At 39.0% G+C, this 24,987-nt stretch overlaps 2 protein-coding genes across 4 annotated transcripts in view; one reads left to right on the top strand and one right to left on the bottom strand.

The window, feature by feature from the left end:
* LOC145941204 (uncharacterized) overlaps positions 1 to 920 on the bottom strand; it is a 5,292-nt gene extending 4,372 nt beyond the window's left edge. Inside the window, exon 1 of the mRNA XM_083047161.1 lies at positions 219 to 920. Within this exon, the coding sequence (XP_082903287.1) occupies positions 219 to 920 (702 nt within the window). The remainder of the gene's footprint in view (positions 1 to 218) is intronic.
* Positions 519 to 24,987, top strand: LOC145941196 (uncharacterized). 3 transcript variants are annotated; one of them, XM_083047143.1, is made up of 4 exons: positions 519 to 1,049; positions 19,724 to 19,925; positions 20,203 to 20,337; positions 21,319 to 24,987. In XM_083047143.1, exons 2-4 carry the CDS (start codon positions 19,732 to 19,734, stop codon positions 23,309 to 23,311), a joined length of 2,322 nt encoding a protein of 773 aa, XP_082903269.1. In that variant the 5' UTR covers positions 519 to 1,049; positions 19,724 to 19,731; the 3' UTR covers positions 23,312 to 24,987. The 3 variants fall into 3 exon arrangements, with proteins under 3 accessions (XP_082903269.1, XP_082903270.1, XP_082903268.1); XM_083047144.1 differs by lacking the exon at positions 519 to 1,049 and adding an exon at positions 4,719 to 5,061; XM_083047142.1 differs by lacking the exon at positions 519 to 1,049 and adding an exon at positions 15,360 to 16,215.

Here is a 24,987-nt window from a genome sequence, read left to right as displayed (position 1 = left end):
TGTATATTAAAAAATATAATAGCTGATTAGCATAATGTTTAATAACTCGAACACACAGTTGAATCTTTAATTTAATTTTTTGTGCAAAAACTTAAGTTGATCTAAGTCATTTTTCAAGCGATCAACTTATATATATTTATAAGCGAGCGTATAGAATATCTGTCAAAAATGTCATGTGTACAAACGTATTAAAAGTGATATAAAAAATTGAAGCAAACTGTAAAACGACAGAGATCAGCATCAATCGTATCGCACACGTTGACGGACTCGACTCTTTCGACGAAAACACATCTCTCCCCGATTTGTGGTCGGCCGCATCCGCCCGCGCACTGGACCGAACGAGACGCGGCGCGAACGAGTAGCGCCGAACGCTGACGAAGGCGCACGATGACTAGTCGGCTCGAAACGCGCCAGCGCGACGGATCGGCCGCGGGTTTAACCTGCGTTCTCCAGGTTCTCCTCTCGCTCGCACGCGCATCGAGATACGTCGTCGTCGTCCCGCGGTCGTCGTATATCGATCCCGTCGATCCCCGCATCTTTGTGAATACGAAAATACATCGACTCTCTCCTTCTCTCGTCTTTGTCCTGCAGTCGAGCGCATTTTCGAAAACACGCGTTAGCGATACTATCGCGCCGCTCGAGATTCGTTCGAGCGCGTTTTTAAAAATACGCGCGCTCTCCTTCCGATCCGCGTCACAAAGTGAAAATCTCGTCGTCCTCAAGGAAAAATCACTTCCGGAAATATCACGTCGCTTGGAGAGAAGTGTAGAAGCGCGAAGGTGCAAAGTGTATACACAATTCGACGACGCGCTATCGAATTTAATGTATCGACGACTATCGAAGAGGGTGTGAACGACACGCGCGATTCGAGCGCAACGAATAATTCGTGTTCGAGGCGTCGGATGGACCGAGTTCAGCATCCTTCGAAAGAGTGCACGCGCTGATCAACCGATCAGCCTGTCGAGAGAATAACGAGACACGGAGGAAGCGGCCTCCATCCGCAGGCGGGCAACACCTTGACGAGGCTCGTTATGGATTCCTACTCGATGGTGAGTGATTATAATTAGTATAATGTATAGCAGCTCCTACTCCCTCATCTTAATACTTATCAATGCGATTAAATGGAATATGTATGTATAAATGGTTTTCCAAGAACTGCAATATTCTGCACAAGGATATATTAATTTTATCTTTCTTGTATTGCGGTGAAGCGAGTCGTTGAAATCACTGATTATGAGTCATATCTCGATTGTATAATGTTGCGTTCCACGAAATTCGATCGTTTCCGGTGTCGAGTAAATGTCGAAAAAATGTGTCTCTTTTAAATCTGCTCTATCAATCGTTCGTATATAGAGATCTACTTGGAACTTAGATTATTTTTAAAATTATTATTCGTTGCACATATGTAGGCACATATATTAATCTCGTAAGAATATTATTATAAATTATTATCTAACACAAATAATTGAACTATTTTAGAACATTACTGAAAAAAGAGATAAATAAATTGTGTGGGTGGGTGCATATTTTGAATTTTGAGTTATGTACTTTGCTGTATCTGAAAAGAGCGCGAAATACGTGGATCGACCGTTTTATAAGCTAACGATGAAGACATTTGTCATTATCGAGCCAAGAATTCGATCGAGTCTGCAAACGCTATTATGTCATCAAGACTAATACTCACAATGGACGCATAAGTATCGACCGGCGCATATCTCTGGCTCGTACTCTCATAATCGCGAACGGAATGAGAATGGCCGCTGTAATTTACGATCCCTGGAAAAGATCATTACGATCGGCGTGTTGGGCGTCGTGATCGTTTGACGCTATGCAAAAACAATTCGGATCTCGAAAAATTGCTTAATTGGCGGTTTTTTAATTAATGCGAGCGCGCCGTTCATTAATCGTGTCGAGGTGCGAGAAAACGCGAAACAAGATATCAAAAAATTTGCAAATAATCTCACAAATTAAAAGACAATCCAGAAAAAAATATTAGAAAGAATTGTCGCGTGTCTCAAGTTTTAAATTTTCAATGTAACATCTTTGTAATTAATCCGTAATTAGTGAGAAAATTCGATAATTAAAAATGATAAATATCTTTCTCACATTTATCTCTTTTTAGATTTTTTAAATTAACTTGTTGAAAAAAGATAATATTAATTATTTTTATGAAATTTAAATGTATCTCAGAACAGAAAAGATTTAAGAAAAAATTATTACATTAAAATTAATATTTTTCTAATTTATTTTTTGTACAGATAAAAAGACATCAAAATTTAAATTCTAGGTCCGAGAAATCTCATATATTTGATGAATGTTTAAATTATAAATCTATTTAGATCAAGTATATATTTGAAATTAATCGAACAATTATAATATTAGTACTTTTTGGATTATTTTCTTGCCAAAGATAATTAAAAGCAAAATCATTAAACATCGCAAATGATTGAAACTATTCGATAGCTTTCTTTATCTCTTCCATTATCTCTTTCCACACACACACATACAAAGTATAGATCTTGGACACTTAACGATTTACTCAATGTGTTTTATATTGACAACAATATTTTGCATTTCTCCGTAATAAAGATGAGAGAAGAACAGGAGATACATTCTAAATGAAAAAATTCTTAATGATTTTTATTACTATGCACGATGTATAGATTATCTCATGTACATATGCACTCGCTCTAATCGACGACAGACTGTATCCTAACAAAGAAATAATCGTTGAGACGAGTAAGGTCAAGATCGGGCTTATTCACTTCGAAAATGGAAACTCGCGCTCGCTACGGCGCAATTAATCGTCGGGGGCCTTCGTAACATCCGCGGGACGAAGAGCGCGACGTTCATAACCGCGCAGAAATAACCCGCAGGAATTTAACGCGCGCCACTCGCCGCGAGACTGCAGTCTCGGAGCCGACGATGAGGTCTTTGGGTTAAGTATCGGGGATAGCGATCTCTCGACCATGGGGCATTAGCATAATCTCTTAACGCGCGCCTCCGTCTCCTCGAGAGAGAGAATTCACTTGCGCCTTGCGGAGTATCGGCCGGCTCTCTGCTCAGTTACATACGTTACATTCGCATTAAACGTGCACCATCGCCGCTCTTGTCGTCTTCGCGGCGCGCCGACTATTATTTCGACCTTACCGCGCATTCCTCTCCGCGATTACTACCTGGTTTTTGCTTCTTCCTCCCGGCAAAGTCCTTGGAAGCGCGGATGAAGTCATTTCGAGGAGGAGAAAAGTAGTGTCCGGCGAAATCGTTCGCTTTTTTTTGCTATCAATGCACAATAATCCGGTGCACATCCGATATGAGTCGTGCTTACGTACGTGACAATAATCATAAGACTCGTGTGTCTGATTATAATTAAAGATTGAGATTAAGATTACGATTGAAGATTGTGAAGATCGTTCGATCGTACCGAGTCATACCCATGAGTGCGATGTATGTACATTGCGGTTGACAATTAATGTCTTATGGTATTTTGTATGCTTTTTTTCTTCCATCTTTATTTATCGTAATTTGTAAGATTCTGTAAAAATGTCTTAGCATTTTGCAAAGCATTAGAACATCCTTCAATTTTGTTGATAATTCCTTTACTATCACGAAGATAAAATCATATCAATATGTAAAGCTATTGGAGATATAAAAGCTGTTGGAGATACAAAAGTTAGATTAATCTCTGAGAGAAGTTTCTCTTCAGTTTATAATTTCGCCTTTACCTGCTTTGTTTTCATTCATTCACACATTTTCAGTTCTTAATTTAATTTAAATTTCTATTTTTAATTTAATTCAAAATTTAACAATTGTTAGAATATGATTCAAGACAGATATTCGACTTCCCTTCTCCTGACAGATCAGTGCTAAATAACGCATTTTATATGTGCGTGTGATTCTTTCATGAATTAACATAAATATACTTTAATTTTCATGCATGGGTGGGCGATTATTGTTGCACCTTTATCTGTCGCTCTGTGTTTCACGAAAACGTGATTGGTTTATGGAAGAAAATTTTACGACTTACGGCATATATAGGGCACATTCGAGAACCGAGATAATTTATGATAACTTTCTTAAAACGATGGTCCCCGAACACGATGAAGCGTGCACATAAATGAGAATTAATTATGGTCTCGCGCACATGTGCATAAGTATTTAAGAGAGCAACGAGGCTATTTAAGTTGATGCGCGCGCTGATTGCCGGTCCTGATTACGTTCTACGACGCATAGACGGTCCCCTAAAGATTATATAAATACGAACAACACGATATCGCAATGCCAGGAGATTTACGACGATCAAAACGACAAGTGGATGCCGGTATAATGAGGCCTAAAGTGTTGTTTGATGTAGCCTGACTTCGTAATGGACGAACGTACTTGAATGACTCGAAAGACTGTACTGCATTATATACATTGCACTATAAAAATGTTCTGTAATGAAGACATTATATGCATAATATCAAGTAACTTGAGAAAGAAAAATATATATATAGAAGTTTAAAAATTTTAATAAGTATAAAATATTTATATGTATATCTTAACTTATTATTATTATTATCAGAACTACATGTATTTTCTTGGCTACCTGATATAGAGAAATTCAGAAATGATACAGATGATATCTTATTTTATTTTAATATAATTAAAGTAAAGTAATGACATAAAAAGTGTGAATTTTATAAACGAGAAAACGCAAGGCCTTTGCTGAATTTTTTATTTCCTCTCAATTTAAAGGCGTATGCAACGTTACATCGAATGATCTTTGCAATCAATTTAGGCGTTCCACGAATAAATACGAGCTAATGAGAAAGAGTAATCAGTATCGCGATGTACGAGTATAATGTGTGCGGAATAATCTATAAATCGCACGATTCTCATGCATGTACGATCGAATATTGATCGTTTTAGAAAGTACAGTGTTTCAAAAGCAAGACGGAGGAACAGCTGCGGGATAATTGGCGCTGATATATCAGACCAGATCGCTCGTGATTGCCCGTGCGATCGCGCGAGTGAACCTGCTAATTTATGAACTTTAACACCGGGAGGAGCATGTACAAAGTGCGTACTTAATTAAGCGCGAATCATAAGCCGCATGTTTCGAGATATAAAGATATTGGTCGCGCACAAATTTGTTGTGTTTTTATATTGATGCTTTTTGCTTGCGGTTATACATATTTCTCACGAATTACAAAATAATCTCTAATCGCCAAGAAAATTCTTTTCGATTATAAAATCATACATCAATAATCAGTAATAGATCAATAGAACAGAATTAATTGATTTTTTTATAATAGGAATCGCGTAGTATTTTAATATTAATATTTTATCGATTATATGTGAATAAAATAGTACATACAGATATCTCACATAAGCAATATAATAAATTATTTATAATACATCTAATAGTAAAATTGCACGAATATTGAGACACAAGGCATATATTTTGAATACGTCAAAATTGATGTAAGTTCATATATTTTCAAGATATTTATGATATTAAATGTATGTGTCTTCCTATCTATTGCGATTGTATAATATTCGGAATTATAATAATAATAATTTTTAGACGTCTCAGGAAATAAAAGAAAGAGAGAAAGAAAAAAAAATTAAATTAAAGCTGTCACTGAAAATCTTTCTAGAAGATACACATTTAAGAAATTTGAAATACTTATATATAACGCAGTCTAATTAATTCATAACGAACAAGTGGCTTGATGAATGCGCTTCTGGATTCGCAAAGCGGATGAATGAGAGCAGTCGCGTGCACGCAGTTCCTGGAAATGCGTGTGTCTAGTATCGCGAGAGTGCGGCCGATCGACGCGACGAGCGGTGCAAAAAGACGGAGGATAAAACGCGGTAGCATCCGCCACACGAGAGCGAGTATCCTCGCGGCGATTGACAATGGTGATCACGTGCTGCGGCGGCACTTGGATATGACATGATAGTGTGCGTGTGCGCGCATAGTCCCTTGCCGTATGAATGGGAACTTCATTCAAGTAATCGCTTCACGCAAACGTGACCATGCGCGTATCTCTCCGACTTTATCCTATCCCGCCTTACGATATGTTCGGCGAGAACAATGAGCCGGCCTTTATAAAGATTCGACACGATCGGACAATTGGTCCAAGATCTATCGTAGCTCGCAATCAGCTGCTCCATTGATTGTTCTTGACTCTCTTCCGTTTGTATTTTTAAAACAAATACTTAACATTTTTTAAGTATTTGTTTTATAAAATTATTTTTAATTTCAATTTTTTAAGGCATATATATACTTTTATAGAATAGAATATTTTTAGTAAAAAATGTGCAATAACGATCTAATACTTTAGCCTATAGAGATCTGCTTTATAATTGTATTTTCTCTTCCATCGCGCTCAGAACTCCGGCGTAAATCGCGTTCTCCATTAAATCGGGCGGCGATCGATACGGCAGAAAAGATCATTGTGGTCTTTCTTCTCGCGCGATGGCAAAGATATACCGCGGCGCACCACGCGAAACGTATAGAGCATAAATACTCGATCGCAGGTTCGACTTTATATCGAATCTCGATCCGTTCGGTCGTTACTCTTCGCTTGAAGGCGCGTCTTTATATGGAGTAAGGGCTGCTTATAATCGCCCGGCACATAACGCAGGTATTCATATCGGTTCGTCTTCTACGTTTATCTCAACCGAGACTGGTCGTTGGACGAGACGTAAGTACCGGATCGGTTTGATGAATAGCTCGTGCGCGACATAGGCACGTGGGTGGAATTATGGGCGATTTGCCGCGTCGATTTCTCGATCATGCGGTACAGGAAATCGGCGCAATTTACAGTTTATGATTCATTTCTTCCTTCCCTTTTACCCTCTTTCTCGCTTCGGTTTATAAGATGGAGAGTAATGCTCGAACTTAAATAAATCCCGTTTGCAAAACTCTCGACTTCGATCGAGGGATCGTTCGATCGTTTGTTTGATCGGATGTCCAACCGATCGTCGAGACTTACATTCATCATAAATCTGAGGGATAAAAATTCTCGCGAGCACTGCATCGCGCAGATAAGGAAAATTGTTGCTATATTTCGCTGTTCGGATTTGCTTGTTCAGAAAAGTAACTTATTTCGAGATAACGTACGTGCTGGAGAAGATCAGAGGAAAGATACATATCGATATGTTGGCCTGAAGTTAAGAAATTGTGGGAGAGAAAGAAAATTAAATGTCTGTTTAAATTTTTAACAGAAAGAGGAGAAAGTCGTGTGGCTTAAGCGTAACAAAAAAAAATTATCGCGGTTCGTTATTTCTCTTAATGATGACCTAATCCATATTCCAATCTCTTTGTCGCTATTTCTTTTTAAAAACGATACATTTTCATTGAATTTGTACAGCGAGTCGTGCATTATACTTTATATTAATTATGTTCTAATGCTATCTATTAAAATTATAAACTTGCTGGACAATCTAATGCTTTAATTTTTTAATGTGGGACTAAGTTAACAAATACGCTTTATTTAATTACAAGATTTCTTAAAGTTTTGAAGAAAGAAAGAGAATGTGTGTGTGTGTATTCGACTTCACCTAACGTCTGTGATGAATGAACGCGTAAAAAGAAACGAGAGACCAGAGCGAGGCAGAACGAGAAATGGCTTCCTTTCAATGGGACCAGTTCATCCAGTGTCTTTGAAGGCGGGTCTCGTATCGGCTCGGGTAATTCATTTTAGCACTCTGATCCGTATATGGACTAGCAACAGGCTCGACCACTCGTATCAATTCGTTCTTCTCCACTGTCCAAGTGTAATCCCGCCACTAGCGCTCTGTAATCTGTCGAAGACGGCGAGTATCGAAAACGAGCTTGCAAATGAGGCAGTGTAACAATAAAATTAAGAAAATATTTCAACATTATAGGAAAAATCATAAAAATATCCATAGAAAATTAATATATAAATAAGAATATATAAATATAAATAATATGTGAAAGGGAATTATGTCTAAAGTAGATAAACTTTTTCGAATCTGATGTGAGTTTTTGAATTAATAAAAAATAACAACGGAATAATCGATAAAAGAACTGGAATATATTAATAATGAGAAAATAATCAACGGCATTAAGGGAAGAAACTATTATTGTCTTCATTATTTCACACACAATCTCATTAAATAAAAATACGCACTGTATACAATTTTATACATATATAGGCATGATCGACTTCGAGTCGACAAAACAATTAGCTCAAAAAGTGATGTCTTAAAAGAAAATGTATTTTTTATAAATATGTATATTTTATATATTCTTTTTCTGTTTCATCTCTCTCTCTCTCTCTCTCTCTGTTTTCTTTTCTTTAAATATTTTTTAATGTTTTGAACATCTGAATCAATAATTTTCTTGAATTGAAAAATAACAACGCGAGATTGATCCCTCACTTCGTGAACGCAGCGGCATCTCGTTACATCTCTACGTGATCAGAATATACGTATGTTCTTTGGGAGCTCGAAGCTCCCGAAAATAAAGCTAAAACAGGTGTGGTCAACTTGGAAATAGAATAAGCAAGTTCGCGCATTGGCGTGAGACAACGCCCGCGATTTCGTCATATCCCGACAGTTCCATAGAAAACGTTTTGAGCCAAGTAGAATACAGGCACCCGAAATGTAATTTTATATTATCGAATTAATATGCACGGAAATTCATTTTATCGCGCTTTGCATAAATCCTGAAAATTGATCGGTGCAATATGTTTTAATTAAAATTTACAATTTTGAAATATATATAGTGTGATATATATATATATAAATATATCAGCAGAATACTTTAGACTTTAGATAATTGTGTTTCACATGAAACGATATCTTTTAACAATGATTTATTTTACAATGGTATACTTAATTAATAAAAATTTTTTATTTTTATGGCATGAAAATATTGACGTTTGAGATCCAAGAGTGTGTCATTCGATATCTTTCACGATATGTGACTTGAAAAATCGAAAGACAGTATATCGACTGCGGGTGGGCGAGCATGTTACGTCGACTCATTAGTCATCGCGAAGGGGAAAAAAAAATCAGTTGGTCGCCGTCGAATCGGGAATCGGGAGAGGGATTTCGTATCTTTCCCAATGTCTCATCGAGAGAGAGAACGCCCGTAAGTCGACTCGCCTCGCGATTACGTAAAACGTCGTTTCGGCCGATTTAATGGCGGCTTCGCGCAGGAGAGAAAAAACCCCCCGATCGTATAATCGTAACAATTATTTTATCAATCCCGGCGATCATCGGTACCGCCATATATATCGAGATCCGCCCGCGATGCGTTAATTGATCCGCGCGATTTTGCGCAAGCGATTGATTGATAATAATTTGGTTAATAATTTGGTAAGCGTTCGCGACGGTTATCCGCGTCCAGATTGTTTCTGCCTCTTGTTTTGATTAATGATGTACGGCCGATTCTCTCCTCTTGTCTGCAATATCGTCGCTAATTGCGACCGTTCTTCCCGATGAGCGAGCTCGTCTCGCGCTTCGGGTACAAAATAATGAGATACTACGACGAGAGCGTCGAAAGTCGTTTACAGATCCGATGATCGATGACATCGGTGCGCTTGTCTTTAAGCCCCCGCTTCATCATTTTTAATTAAGAGTGCCGAGCTTATTTGCTTATCGTCAGGGTAGGCGTCTTGCAGGGACGCGGAGTTCGTAATTACGTTGGCGAGTCATCAATCTCTCTCTCTTTTTATATTTGGACGAATTTCCAGGTTTGCGCTTTGTAAAACGGTCCGAACTTAGAATCCTTCTTTGCAATTATTTGATGTAACGATAACACAGGGTATTGTACACACTCTCCAAGTCCTCGTGCAAACAAACGGCTTGAATCTCTGGCTTTTCTTATGTAACGCTTCCGTCGCGAGTGCGAAAGCTAAGGCGCGGATGAGAGAAAAAATTTGGCAATAAATAAATATATAAAACACGGAGACCCTGGAGAGAGAGAGCGTCATCGGCGTGGGTGCAAAGTATTTTCGTTCTAGCCTAATTCAGTAGTTCTAGAGTTACATCCTATGGTACCATCCTAAATATAAAATCTAGCGCGCGAGCTTGCCTGTAATTTGTTACGCGTCAGTTGGCCGATACACAGACGATATGCAGCCTAGTATAATAATAATAATTGGCTAATGACTTGAGCGATGATCGACAAGAAATGATATTTTTATCGAACGTATGCTCTCCGTCGAGAGATTCTTTTGTTCGTTTGACAGAATTAATTGAACACCGATAGGATGATTGATCGAGATCGCGTTCATCAGTCGTTGCAGCGCGGTAGCCATGATCGAGTCGGCTAACGATCCGAACAGCCATATTTTCTCGAATTAACGGATATGGCAATTGGAGGAGGGTTTTGTGGTCGATCTCGAGCGATCGGTGCAGATCCGTTCGAGAGAAAGAAGGGGAATCGTCACGCACGCGAGAAAACGAAGGGGAGGAGAGCTTCGTCATCGAGTGGGAGAATTTTCACATTGGTATACAACTGCCAATCTTGATCATGGTACATTACTTGCAAGTGCAATCACGTGAGCGATTAATCGTAGATGCACACGATTAAATCGCCTTACGAAATAATAATGAGTAGACAATTTATTTATAGAATGATATTTAAATATATATGTATGAAAGGGGGGAATATATTATTTTATATATTATATAGAAAATTAATAAATAACGTGGAAATGCATATATAATTATAAAAATTAGTTTTACAAAGATATCTTTATATAATAAATTGTTTTTGAATACAAATATATCATTTCTAGCATCTTCTTCATCAACGTAACATTTTTATCTATTTATATGACATTTATATAACGTTAATAATATTTATTTATATTTTCGCGATACTCATTGATAAGTCGCAGCATTTTAATCTAAATATATTGATGAATTAAAATTTTTTGAAAGTGAATACTTATTCGACTTATGGCGCGCGAAATGGGACATTTCTTCTGTCAAACATTCTTCAGCTACGAATTGAATTATTTAGCTAGGTAACATTGCGTAATAAGATAGAAGAATGTCCACATCTTACAAGTGCACTGCCAATCACGATCGATGGATGCTGTAGCGATGGCGATAGTAGAAAGGGTAGGGAATAGTGGGCGAACATTCTCCATTCGTTCTCCAAAGCACGGCGGTCGTTTTCGCACATCAGAACGCATTAGCCAAGAACAGTTTTACAACAGGCCGGCCAATCAAAGTGCCCGCTTGCCGAACGATTTGTATTTATCGAATCATTTCTTGCGGCTATTTCTTCGGGCGGGATTGTTATCGGTACCCATTCGCTCTCGATTAACAATTTTTCTTTTTTTTTTACTCGTTCCTAAGATCTGTAAAACTAAAAAAATGTGGATGTATTGCGCGAAAGGTGCCACGTTCTCCATTATAAATGCATGCAGTTGCGTAGCATCTTTAACTCACTGAGAAAGAATTTCTTTTGCTCATTTATGATTACGCTTGTTGCGTTATTACGAAACACTATTGCTGGGAATGTCATAGAAAATTTAAATTTATGCAGCATGTCCCAGAACCATTCCAGATAGTCTTTGTTTTTTTAATCAATTTCTATTGATTCAATCAGTCGATTCAGAGAGGATTTAGCGAAAATGTCGATGACACAGTTTATTTTTTCGAGAATTAATAAATATATACTTAAAATATTGCACATTTTTGTAGCTAAAGATTTTAAATTAAAAATGATTTGATTATTAAGTGTGTGTTTTCTACACACAGCAATTTTATGAAAATTGCAATACAACTAAATTTAGAGATATAATGTTTAATATGTATAACACACTGTTTTATTTTATTTTTGATTTTAATAAATGAAAAATCTTATCTCTGTCTTGGAAAAATATATGTGCATACATTATGCAGTCTAATAGCGATTAATGAATTATTAAGCTAATGTTCGGCAATATTTTTCAATATTGCATTGGTCAGTAATGTATCTACAGATACATTAAATGTAGCAACTTACTTATATAATAACTAACTTCTGAATAACTAACACTGAATGACTTTACATTTGTTTTTAATCAATGTGAGCTGCAGTTAAATGAGCAAAAGATGTTTGGGAATGGACTTAACGCGCTATGCCTTTCTCGATGAAAAACGCCTACGGAGGTGCTTATGAATTGCGTCATTGCCAAATTAAGAGAGATGTATAATTGAATAATTCGTAAAAGGCGCACCGGGCAATTTAACGGTATTAGTGGGTAGCCTTATATATTCCTTTCAGATTTTTATCGCGTGGGCGATCCAATTGGACTAGCTGTAAGGTGGCCCATCATCGCTTCGAGAAATCTCTTTCTCGTTTTCTCTTCTCCACATACTACACAAGACTGCACTAAGTTCTAAGTTTTTAGCTGAATCATATTTACCTCGCGTCACATTTCGAAAGCTGAGCAACGTACATACATACGTTTCGTCGAGGGCTCTCACATATGTCAGGGCTCTCGCATTATGCTCTCGCGAGAGCGAGCTGCATATTTTGTAATTATTTATCGCCTACTATGGGCAACGACAGTGATTAACGACCCTATAAAAGCAACGATGTTAACGACGATGATTACTCAAAGATGAATTTCGAACTCGTGCACAAAGTTCGGGATAAATTGGGAAAGTCATTATCGTCTCCTTATTCCGGAGTCTCCGAGTGTTCGATCAAATTACGATCACTTGCTTCAACAACACTTCTTTCCTCGAACTTGTTAAAGCCCTATTAATAAATTCGCTCTCGATCGAGAACGTTGTTGATTTTACCGTCGCAGTAATAATCAACGAGTAGGGTTTATATTTTTGCAATTAAGCGTCAAGGACTAAACTGCCTTCATTACTTATTCCCGAGATAAACAAACGCGTTTTCTCCACGCTTGCACCGACGTCTGAGACGAGAATGTCTCTCGCATTTCGTTACGGTCTATCGAGAACCGATGAAGCTTGTCCCCGATGTCGATGTCTATGGTAACTAATCGTCAACGCCAAAATTGTCACCCACACGCGCAGTTTCGTCAGCGTCGTCGAAGCGTACTTCCGCTCGTATACGTTCAGAAATACGATAGAATATATGTCTGATTGTGAGTCGTATCTAGGCCGCGTCTTACGCAAGATGCACACTGGCGACTGGCATTTGCATTGTTGATAATTAAAAGGCGATATACAAATGTTAAGTTCCAAGTAACAAATAGTCGACAAGTCGGAGTCGACGATGAACAATATCGCCCATTGTGCCAAGGTATATATTCTCCTCGCGGTAGACGTGATGTGCGTTGATATTTTACGCGTCCACATCTCTTGCGGAGGCGCATATTATATCCCGTATAGGTTAAACCAACCCGCCTACTTGCCTGACGTGTTCCAATACCTGGCTACGATATGTCAACAACTACTTTCAACTCCGCGTTCCGCACAGCTCTGCGCTTTAATCCGGCACGTTTGCAGAATGGCGTTTTAAATCCTCGGCGATCGGGCCGCACGTGCTCGCTGACACCATGTCGTTTTTACAGCACAATATGTGACATTTTCAATAGCTTGATTCTCGGAACAATATAACATTGTAAATAAATGATAATCTCCCGACCATTCGTTAATCAAATGCAACAACGAGAGGAGGAAGGTATTCTTCAAGGAGACACTTGACAGTCTTCTTGAAATAATATTTTTCGCAAGTCCCTCTACTGCGCGGAAGTCATTTTTCAAAAAAGCTGTATACTACGAGTACAGCGTATCATTTTTCATTTATGATATATAGCTTTTCTCGCATAATTTTTCTTTATTCGAAAAAGCGCGAAAATATTGTTATTAAAAATTATCTCATATTTAAAAGATTCTTCTTCACCGTTCTATTTGAAATTAATCAAGGAATATGGCATTTAATTTCAACACGAAAAAAGCGAGATATTCCATGCTTTTATATTCTGGAATTAATTATAATTTTTTAAGGCATTTATATGAAGGCATAAGCGATAAGGGGAGAGAGAAGTGTAAACAGTTTCGGAAAAGTGAGCCGTAGCTCCGTATCGTATAACTTTTACTCGATTTTTTTTCAGTAATCTCATTAATTCAGTCCGTACCTTTCCAGGTCGCTGAACACTGTCAGTCCCCGTTGGACTGTAATCCATTTTTTTTTCCGAGTCGCGTTAAATGGAAATGCGTACACGCTTATATGTATATTTATATATGTTGCAATAATCCAACGGAAATGCGCGTTCGCCACTTTGTGTAACGCAGGCGCGATAAATTGCGTACATTACGCAGAGATGGACTCGTCTCCGTCATCCGGTTCGCCACTGTGGGAAACCTGAAGCCTCCTTCTCCGACGGAGGAGCAGCCTTCAAGGCTCATTAACTCGAGAGATAGCGCGTTATGCCGGATTACGCTGTCTCTTCGTTAGCGTACTTATTGCGGTCTGCTGATGTGCGGCCGGTTATGTGAATGTTAGTATACTCGTCGATGTATATTCGACTCTGCCGGGTAGACGGCTCTGTTATCCGGAATACACGCACACAGGGTTCGATTGAATCGCGAAGTTCCCCGGAACGATTTCTTTCGGATACGCGTCAGTTAATGGAGTCGTTTATTTCATCGTCTTTTTTTAGAAATCAAAAGGACAGCGTATTCCGAGGTATGCGTAACGTTCTCTTTTAGTATTACGCGTTATACAGTTCTCAATATCTTATAGATCCCTTACTTTAAGAATAAGATTATAGGGGAGAGAAAAAAAATGATAGCGTGGAAGAATCTTAGATTCAGACTCGATGTCTCAAAATGTTTGACAGGTGCGCGCTGTCATTTATGGTTACATAATCATAAATGTAACTTTAAGTGAAATTTAATTTATTCGAGCTGTAGAAAAAAGTCCGTCAGCCGAAGTGTGCTCCAAAAATAAAAAGCTTTTAATTAAATTGAACAATTCGTTTGATCGCGCTCCTTCTTTTGTATATCATAATTTCTCAAATCCATTAATCAAACGGAAAAATAAATCTGCGAAACAGTGAAAGAGGTTTAACTCGTTTCGCAAGTAGTCGCGGGATGTAACAAGCATCGGAGAAGAAGAAGAAGAAGAAGAAGAGGAGGACCAAGTACGAGAAGTGGCTTGCGCGCGCGGCTCGATTCCTCGTTGGTGGTTCGCGGGGTTAAATATACCCTCGTTGGTCGCATCATATACAGAGTGCCATGGTAGATCGAGAGAGGGAAAGGAGAGAAGGAGAGAGAGGAAAATGGAGTGAAAAAGATAGAAGAGACACGTATATATATATATATATATATATATATATATATATATATATATATATATATATATATGTATGCACGTACAAACATATGCGCGATCGTCGAAGCGAGCAGAAATACGAAAGAGGGAGATGAAGAAGAAGTGTATAGTATATAGAAGAAGAGAGAAGGAAGAAGAGAACGAGAGGACGAAAAAGAGAGGGAAGAAGTCGAGCTCTGCTATTACAGAGCACCTCCGTAGCAGCGACGCATAGCCCAATATGGAGCAATCTCAGATTTCCATCCGCCCAAATCGAGAATATACACGCCCGCGCCTCCGCTTGCTCCTGTTGTGGAAGCCTGGTCGTTGTCGTCTTCTTCGTCGTCGTCGTCGACGTTTTCCCCCCGGTTCCCTCGACGGAGGTATAGACGTCGCTCTCGGTGGAGTTGTCGCTCTTGTCCACTTTACTCTCGCTCGTAACAGTGCCAAAAGTGCCTCAAAACGCTTCACTTCGTTCTATCAGTCCCATTTTCTCTCCCTCTCTGCCTCTCCTCTTTTTCTTTATTTACTTGCCGCCTTCTCATTTTCCTCGCAAAGTTCTCTCGAGTTCCTCTTTTCATCTGGGAGAAAGAGTTCATCCACGTGCTCGGCATTTCTCCATCCTCCTTCTCCTCTTTTTCTATCTTCGATTTCAATTGAAGTATCTCTCGATACGTTTGCCAAGAGACCACGCGAGAAGAATCGATCGCGTGGGCGATCGCGAATCATTGAACGGGTCGATCGAGCGAAAGTAATTGATCGAGGTCTTGTGATTGTGTGCTCGACGATGATCGTCGTATCATCCGGTTTGATGGTGAATCGATCGTGCGCGAAAATCGAAGTTTGAAGTAGAAGACGCGGTAAGGATCGCCGAACGCGTGCTTTTCTCTCTCTCCCAGGAAGAAAACTCGTCGAGAATACGTTCATGTTGCCGGAAAGCACCTTTCCCGTCACAGGTAAACGATCAGTGATCAATCTCGAATTTTCAATAACAATATCATGTCACTTTAGGTACAATCATGATTTTTTTTGTTGTGTGATAGCTTCTCTAATTATAAAGCTTTCAGAGGCGCGATAATTTCGATTAATTAAAATCGTCTTTGCGTTTGCTCGCGAGTTGTCGGAAAATCTATGATCTCTCGTAAAAAGACACGAATAATAAGAAATAAAATTGCTCCGATCGGAAAATCTTTTACGAATAATTTCACGATAGATCAGCTGTTATCCACGTGGGACACTGTCGCGCGGATGTTTATATGTAATTACGGATCTATAGCGGTAAATCATATAATCAGGCTAGTGGATCATGGTCCATTGATGCACATGTAATACATAAGCGAATCGATTTAGGTGATTATGCGTTTATGTATGAGCAAATCATTAATAAAATTTATTAATGATAAATAATGAGATCGAGAATATTTCGGCATATTTATCTTTCCTCGTAAAAGAATTTTTTCTCCAAAAGAAAAATTTTTTTTTTAGCCATTACATCACCTTGACACATTCTCGAGTATCGCGACTGACTTTCCGTTTTTAACCTAGTTGCGCCTCTGCCAATAGAACACGAGAGCACATGCTTTCCCGCGAAACAAATATGCGTTCTAATTCGTCCACTTGTTACCTGTGTGAATACTATACTTTGATGCAATATTACCGGAAAGATGAGAAAAATAATAATAATCATTTTTATTGAGAGAATATACAAATTCTTTCGTATCTTTATCACGAATATTGTAAATGGGGAGAATATGACAGAGATATCTTTTATAAATGACTTGTATCTACAAGTTTTTCTGAAAAGAAAATTGCCTTTTTTGGCCGACATTTTAAACTAATTAATTCTGGATAATACATTCGAAGCTGCTATGTGATTATATACAAGCGTGCACGACGAATGCGCTTCAGCAATCAAAAGCAAAAGTGCGGCACGATACCATCAGCCATAATCCTAAATATGGAGTGAGAAATTTGAGAGAACCGAAAATAGTGGCTGTACGCCAACCGCTAAAAATAACCAAAAAATAAATTGTAGTTACGCGTTCGCCTGCATCATTCTATAACTGGTCTTCAATGAAAACGAGCCACCTCCCTCACATATCGATATTAATACCTTCCGCTGGTCTTTCCTTTTGGCGCTCGTTTATGCGGAACTTTTTGTATTTCGAAAGCCATTAAAGATTTGAGTCGCAATATTTAAAAAATTAGAAAACTTCAGAGATTTCTTCAGAGTTTTATAATTTTGCAACTTAAACCCACTATAAAATCTTCATAATTTACAATTTAGAATTTGGAAATATAAGATCCTTAGAGAGAGAGAATCTCTCTCTTCTCTCTTAGAATTTAAAACGTACAGTTTGAGAATCTTAGAATTTTTGAAACAGTACTTAAAATTAATTTTTCAAAAATTAATTTTAAAATTAAAACTAATTAAATTAAATTAAATTAAATTAATTAAATTTAATTAATTTTCATTTAATTAAATTAAATTTTGTTTAATTTTGTTTAAGGCCTTTAAAATTACAGGAATTTCACAGCTTGATTTTTACAGATCTAGAGATCTAGATATCTTTTTTAATAAATTTTTACATTACTTATTGTGAATGTTTTAATTCCAGTAAATATAAGATCCAAGTCGCAATTCGATCATGTCTTTAATTAATATTCGCTAATCTGCACGTAAAAGATTATCTTCTTCTTTGATCTTATATGTCACATTTAAGTGATGGATTTAAACTTTCGCTAAAAGTTACTTCCGCAATTATTTTGAAATGTATACAATCGACTTGACATTTATCCTTATGCAAATATGGAAAGTTCGTAATGATTGCGATTGTTTCTGAGACGTAAGAGAGCTTAAGTCTATATTCATTTTAAAATAAATTGTAAACTGCATCAGTGACAAACTGGCACTACATAGAGTTGGATTATCGCGAAACATGAAACTTGATTAATTAAGACCAAGTATGGCTCAGAAATTGCGGGTGTTGAGTGTACTGTACCGGAGTGTGTGTTCTATTTATGCACGGGCATATTTTTATCCGACGATGTGCTGCGAAGTCGCAGTATGTATAATACACTTCTTCATCTTCTTCGCGTTTTCTTCTTTAATTTGTTTCATGCGTACCGACATCGACATGCCGGCTTTGACATCTTTGCTTCGTTGACCTCTGAATTTTCACATTGTTGTTATTAAAGTTATATAAGATATATATAGAATTTTATATATGTATATATTAGATTTAAATAATTCTTGACATATATATATATATATTATTTAGTAACAAATTGTGATGTATAAAATATAATTTCCGATTTAACATTTAAGATTTTTTTATATGTAATATACTGTCTTTTTATATCTAAATTATAAATAATGCAGCAAAATCGTAAGTAGCCGTGAGAATCTTGGAAATATCCGCTATGCGAATGATGTCGTGTTCCAATTATTGCAAATTACCATTATGATGATAAAAATTATTATGACGATACAGCAAATTTCAGAATTTGAATTGATGAATTATTCAACGAGGTGCAACAGGTGTTTGTCGAATGAGACGAGCCGCTTCACGAGGTGTTCTAAAGCGAATCTTTCTCGCTTCGTAAACGTTTGCGGCTTGCTATTGTGCGATTTCGAAGCCTTGAACGAACACGCGGTTCGCCCACGCGATTCGCTCTCGATGGTGCAACGACGGCTATATCACGCGGCTTTATCGGTTTATCCATTTCTACGTGAAGCATTTGTTTAGTCCCTACGTCATTTCTCACGCCCGTCAAATCTATGCAACACGCAATTCGCCGCGCGCCGCACACGGCATTAATCCAACGCTCATTAATACAGTATGGTTATGAATATTCCGCAATTCGCAACACACCGGCAACGATCTCCGGCTTGGATCGCCGGCCTACGCACAACCTTTCACGTGGTTCTCGCATGCCGAAATAAGAAAGTGGAAGCTGCTCGCACGGCGGCTACTTCCGATCTCGTTTTTCTTTTTTTTTTTTCGTTCTGTCAAAATTAAGAGAACAACCGAATGTGTTACGACTTCATTAATAATTAATGAAGTTGAGAACTCGGTTTGGAAACGTCGCTTTTAAAATTTGTGTCAATCTATAACGATGATAATTTTCGAAATATTAATATATAATGTATGCGAGATGCAGGAGACGAAGAACATAATTTTTTTTTTAATTAAATATTTCTTTACAACATACGCTATCGACATCCTGCGAAAATCGAAGCCGACTCAATGTCTTAGAAATTTCAACATTCGAGATAAGCTTTTGAAATCGAGTATACTTAAAACCGGCAAGTTTCATAAACTGTTCGCTAAGCCATACATGAGAAAATTACATTTTCGCATGTGGGACTTTCTCGTTTTAAATCTAAAACGAGTATTGGCTGAATGTAGTTGTGCGAAATGGGATAAATTCTAACAGCAGCCCGCATGTTTGAATTTTCAGGGGGCACTATGCAGACTGAGGAAGTCGTGCCGCGTGCACAGTCTATTGGCATAGACAGTAGTCTCACCGACGACGCTGGTCTGCAGCATCATTTGCATCACTCGTCGCATTTACGCTGTCCTTTACCGCCCGTGATCCACATGGCCGTCAAGCAAGAGCCCCAGGAGGAGGAAGAGCGAAGTCGCGATGCGAGCACGTTGAGGTGAGTTGTGAATTTCTTTTCGAGAGTCTAGCATGACACATGCATCGATTATATTTTTTAACTTTCCAGATGACAAATCACATACTGAATAATGCACGAGATATTTTTCTATCTCTAAATCGTATAAATATTATAATTTTATTGACGTTTCACGCCTCTTCTCGCGCAAAATTGATAATACTTTGACGATAATAATTTATATAATAGCAATTTTATAATAATAATTTAGTATAAACTAATAATTTAACGTGAACAAAAATCTGTTGTGATTTAATAGTCCGCAAGTGGACGCGATCAACGCCGCGGGTTCGGTGGACAACAAGCACGGGCAGCAAATCGGTCATCATCAAATTCAAGGACTGGAGGAAAATTCAATGTTAGTTCCAGATGCTAATAACCGAGGACGATCCAGGTGATAATATTAATTTTTCTTTCTTTCTTAACTTCATTTCTTTTGCGCACAATATTTTATCAGTAAAATTAAGGCTAGAGAAAATAATCGCGTTTGATTAAAATGATATAAAATCTGCTTGCAATCATCATAAGATTAATATATCGAATTAATTATATTTATACGTTTATATATAGACGACGGATGAAATATTTCCGCTCTTCTGAACAAATTTCATATTGCGTTTGGGAAACGTGTTTCGCGACGGCTTACATTGTCACGTAGCGCGATCCGCGGCGACGACTCTGCTCCAGCTATCTCGTATCTTTCCTTCGCCATGTCACTAACGACGTCTTTAACGTAGAACCGGCCGCTCGTGGCCAGGAAAGTGCTTTAAACGATCATCGCTGGCGTCGTTCGCAAGAAAGACAGGCGCCAGGAAACTGGTTCGAGCAAGTCTTCTAAAGAGACGCGCGCGAACGAGCGGAAAAAAGGATTCGCGGATATACGTCAACGAGACGCGCCGGCGAGAGAGATCACCGTTATTATTGAATTTCATTAAACGGCTCGAGCAAGAGCGGAGCTAGAGCAGAGGAAGCGCGAAATGCATTCTCTGCGCATAAGGTGGCGTATCGCGAAGTATAAAGCGCCTAGCGCTGCACTAAGGTGTGGTCCGGAATGCAGTCATCGGCGTTAATGAAGAAACGATATAACTGCTGTGAGAGCGCAGGTTCAAATACGTTTCTTTCTACATAATATTAGAATATATAATATTGCTCGGTAGGACAATTATTCAAAGCAACTTTCAAAATACTTTTCCGATTTCAATAAATAACTTTCTCATTAAAAAATATTTACTCCTCTATTTTTTTTAGAATTTGCTATTGAAAGCAGAAACCACTTTTTAAAATGAACAATTCCTCCAGAATACACGTGGCGATCTACGTCGTGGATGTGAGAATATATTAAACTATAAAATCTCGATACATCTAAATGTTATAGCCGTGGTCGCAGAAAATCGCGATGGAAGCTCAAGTTCCATCATCAGGCGCTACCGCCGGAGTACTTGGACCATTACGAAGCGTCGTTGGCCCAGGAAAATCTGAATTCGTCGCCGCCGCGAACTGTCATCGAACCCGCGGCACCCAGCCCGGCGCCGACGAGCTCGACGTCTACCCCGAGTCCCATCGCGGACACCCACGGCTGGCTGCAGCGGATCGCGGCGATGCAGCAGGAGCTCTGTCCACACGTCGCGTCGTTGTCTCAATGTCCGACTACTCCTGGCCGTGACAATCAAGTTACCAGTACCAGGAGATCCGTCATCACGTCCACGTCCTCGCAGGTCTACTCCAACGCACCATATCCTCATAATCACACTCAGCAGACGCAGTCGCAGACGTCCAGCAGGCCGCCGATGAAGTATTCCGATCTTCCCTACATGGGCGAGATCACTCTCGACAATAGCAAGCCTAGACGCGGCCGAAAGCCGAAGAAAGCCGATATCTGCCACTTGATTTATAAGAATTATGGTACCATACTGCCGGGTACGCCCGGTCACGAGGAGAGAAGACTGTCGCCCCGAGACAAACAGGATTCTCAGGATCGCGTGTCGCCTCACGTGCCCTTTCAGAGGACGGACGTGCAAAACAGAATCAGCAGTCTGTTGGAGAAGCGACTGACACAGGAGAGCCGTCGCAGTTTTGTCACGTCGTCTGAGAGCGCACGGGAGCAGGACGAGCCGTTGAATCTCTGCATCAGAGATCTCAATCAGTTGAAGATTCGCTTATTGCGGAAGCATGGAAATGTTTACGAGTCCGGCCAAATGAAGAGCGAGACGTCCAGCGACGGTGAAGAGGTGGAGTGTCTTGGAAGCGCTTTTTTATCGGAACCGGTCAACTACTCGGAGTCGATGGTCCATCGTTCGAACAACAGTCTCGTTAATCATAATAACAACGTGATCGATCCGACGATCGGCCACAACTCTGGCTTCGTGTATTGGCCGAACACCGGTGTATTCATCCATCCGATGGCCTTGCAGTCCCAATTGTTGTATTATCAGAAGGTCGCCCAAGGTGACAAGTGCTCGCCGCGGCCGACGACGGATCAACCACCGAGGGAGCAGAAAATCGTGCCCAAGTCGATATATTCGATGATAGAGACGAAGAGCGTACCTCAAGCGTCGACACCGTCCGCTTCTCAGACGACGCCGACGTCGATCGTCGCACCGCCGTCACCCAGACCGAAGAGGAACGCTCCTCTAAGTCAACCGCAGAGTCAGCCGACAAAGCGGAAGCGCTCCGCCATATTTATACCACCGATACCGACCGAAAACAACAATAATCCGGCCACGGAAGTCAGTATATGCAAGTTTAAATTCACCGGCGGCGCCAAGCCTAGTCTGCAGGAGAAGAAGAGTCTCTCCGTGGACTCCGGCGGCAATTTCCGCTATTACAGCGGCACTGGCGATAAGAGTATGCGCGGTTACGAGTTTTTTCCCAGGGAGGCTCTTCAGCAACCGGCGGGTCAGTCTGGGGCGACCTCCGCCGCCGGAGCCTTCCTCAGCGCCGCCGGCGAGAGGATCCAATCCCCCATAACGTGCCAGAGAAGCTCAGCCGGCCAGGACGACGGACGACGAAAAAGAAAGACCAAGAAGTCCCTCCAGCGCGAGAAGCTGGAGCAGACCTTCAAGGAGAAGGGTTTTCTCATTCAGACGCAGCAGCTAGAATCCGCGGAGGGTGCCACGTACTGCAAATTCCGGCAGCTCAGGAAGTTTACCAGATATCTGTTCAGAAGCTGGAAAGACTATTTGCCAGGTAATGTGCGCGAACTGAGCGGCAGCAACGGCGCCGGCGGCGGTGCCGCGATAAACGGTGATGCGACCGACCTTGACGTCGACGGGGACGCCGCTCTCGTTCACTCTCCGCTTCCTCGCGACAATCTGCTGGATGTGCCCAACAGCTTCGTGGAGGATCATCAGACTCTGCCCCTCACGTGAGACTTGAAATTCGCAACGCGTCGATGAACGGAAGTCATGACATGGTACGACGTTACTTTTTTATTATTGAATCTTTTCTGCTTTTATTTTTTTATGGAAATCTTTTTCAAGCTATATATAAACGTAAAATTAAAAAGATTCTCTTCCTAATCATCCTTTAAATCTATATTTTTGAAAACAAAAATTATCAATTATTATTAAAATATCTTTCACAGTTGTGTGAACCTGTAGATAACTTTGTAGTATATATTGCATCTTTTAAAATATTGGAAAAGAGAGAAATTATGTTTAATAATTATGAAAATAATTTTTCGACTTTTTTTTATTTAAAATTGGAAAATTAACTATTTAATCGTATATATGTTATTATATAATAATATATTTTTAAAATTTTAAAGTGATAAAAAATATTCGATTATGCGCGTGCAATAGAGAAAGCGAAGATGTTGCATGTTATAGTCGCACGTTATTTATAATAAAAGTAAATGATGAAAGTAAATTTAATCACAATAGAGTATCGTGTCATGATGTGCGTCACAAAGATAGGGCAAATTGGATCACAGCTTTGTGCCAAAGATGAGAGAGACTGGATTATTTATATATATATGTATATATATGTATATCTTCCGGTCTAGAATATATATCCGCATATGTCCGCGATAGAGAACGGATTAACCAAAGAGTGAAATTTTGTGCTCGCCATATCTTGGAACCGGAAATACGCGGAGATAATTCGTGTTTTAGACTAATATCGGACTGCATTTGGGATGGTATCGAACGAAAATGAGACTTGCAACGATACCGTCGCCACGTCATATTTTTCTAAGCGAATCGTCTAATCTCTCGATAAATCTAGTCTTATTTATATGCTCTTGTTATAAAATTGTAAACATGTTTTCTCGTTTTTACATCGGACGGATATTTATACTTAGCAACGCTGCACGTGTATGCAGCGTTAATGCAAAGTTAATACTACAGGTACAAAAAGTAAACGCGCGAGCTCATATACATGACAGCGTCGAGACAATTTCGACTCGATATTACGCACAATTGATTCGTTTCATCGATCCGTCTCATGATTTTGGAACAAGTATTTAAGTGCAATAAATATTTGTTAAAGTGCAATGAAGAGATGATAAGGATGTGCTTCACCTGCAATTTTTCTGTCCGCTAGATCTCATCTGACATTTGTTCGATGATGTCTTATTATTATAGGCACGATTATTGCGCTTATATGTACTGGATCTGTTTAAAGAGATTGAGACTGGTATAACTTTGACGAGTTTCGTCTCTGACTGTTATTAGGATGAAAAAATAAATTTTATATCAGTCGTAATAATTCTACGAATTGTTACAAGCAAATGTAGAAATTATTTTTGCGTGTTTATGACATTGAAGTTTAAATTTATTGAAATTTTCATAATCTTTAATCGCTTACGAATATTTAATTTTCGGCCTAAAGTGCGGAAAGATGCGCGAATCTTTTGTCGAACCGAATCTCTCGTCATACGCTGCGTTGAACAGGATAATTACGAATTGAGAGAACCGTCCTACATCGTGCTATTGCCTTTTTTTCGTACGGCGAAAAAAATGTAAAATTATTTTATACTTATGCTCACTATAACGAGATAAAGCCTTATAGTCTGTAATAATGAAACGAATTGTTATCGATACGA

This window comes from Prenolepis imparis, unplaced genomic scaffold (genome assembly GCF_030444845.1).
Source record: "Prenolepis imparis isolate NDT839.2.m4 unplaced genomic scaffold, iyPreImpa1.0 SCAF_9, whole genome shotgun sequence".
Taxonomy (NCBI): Eukaryota; Metazoa; Arthropoda; class Insecta; order Hymenoptera; family Formicidae; genus Prenolepis; species Prenolepis imparis.
This window is presented reverse-complemented; position numbering and strand designations above follow the sequence as displayed.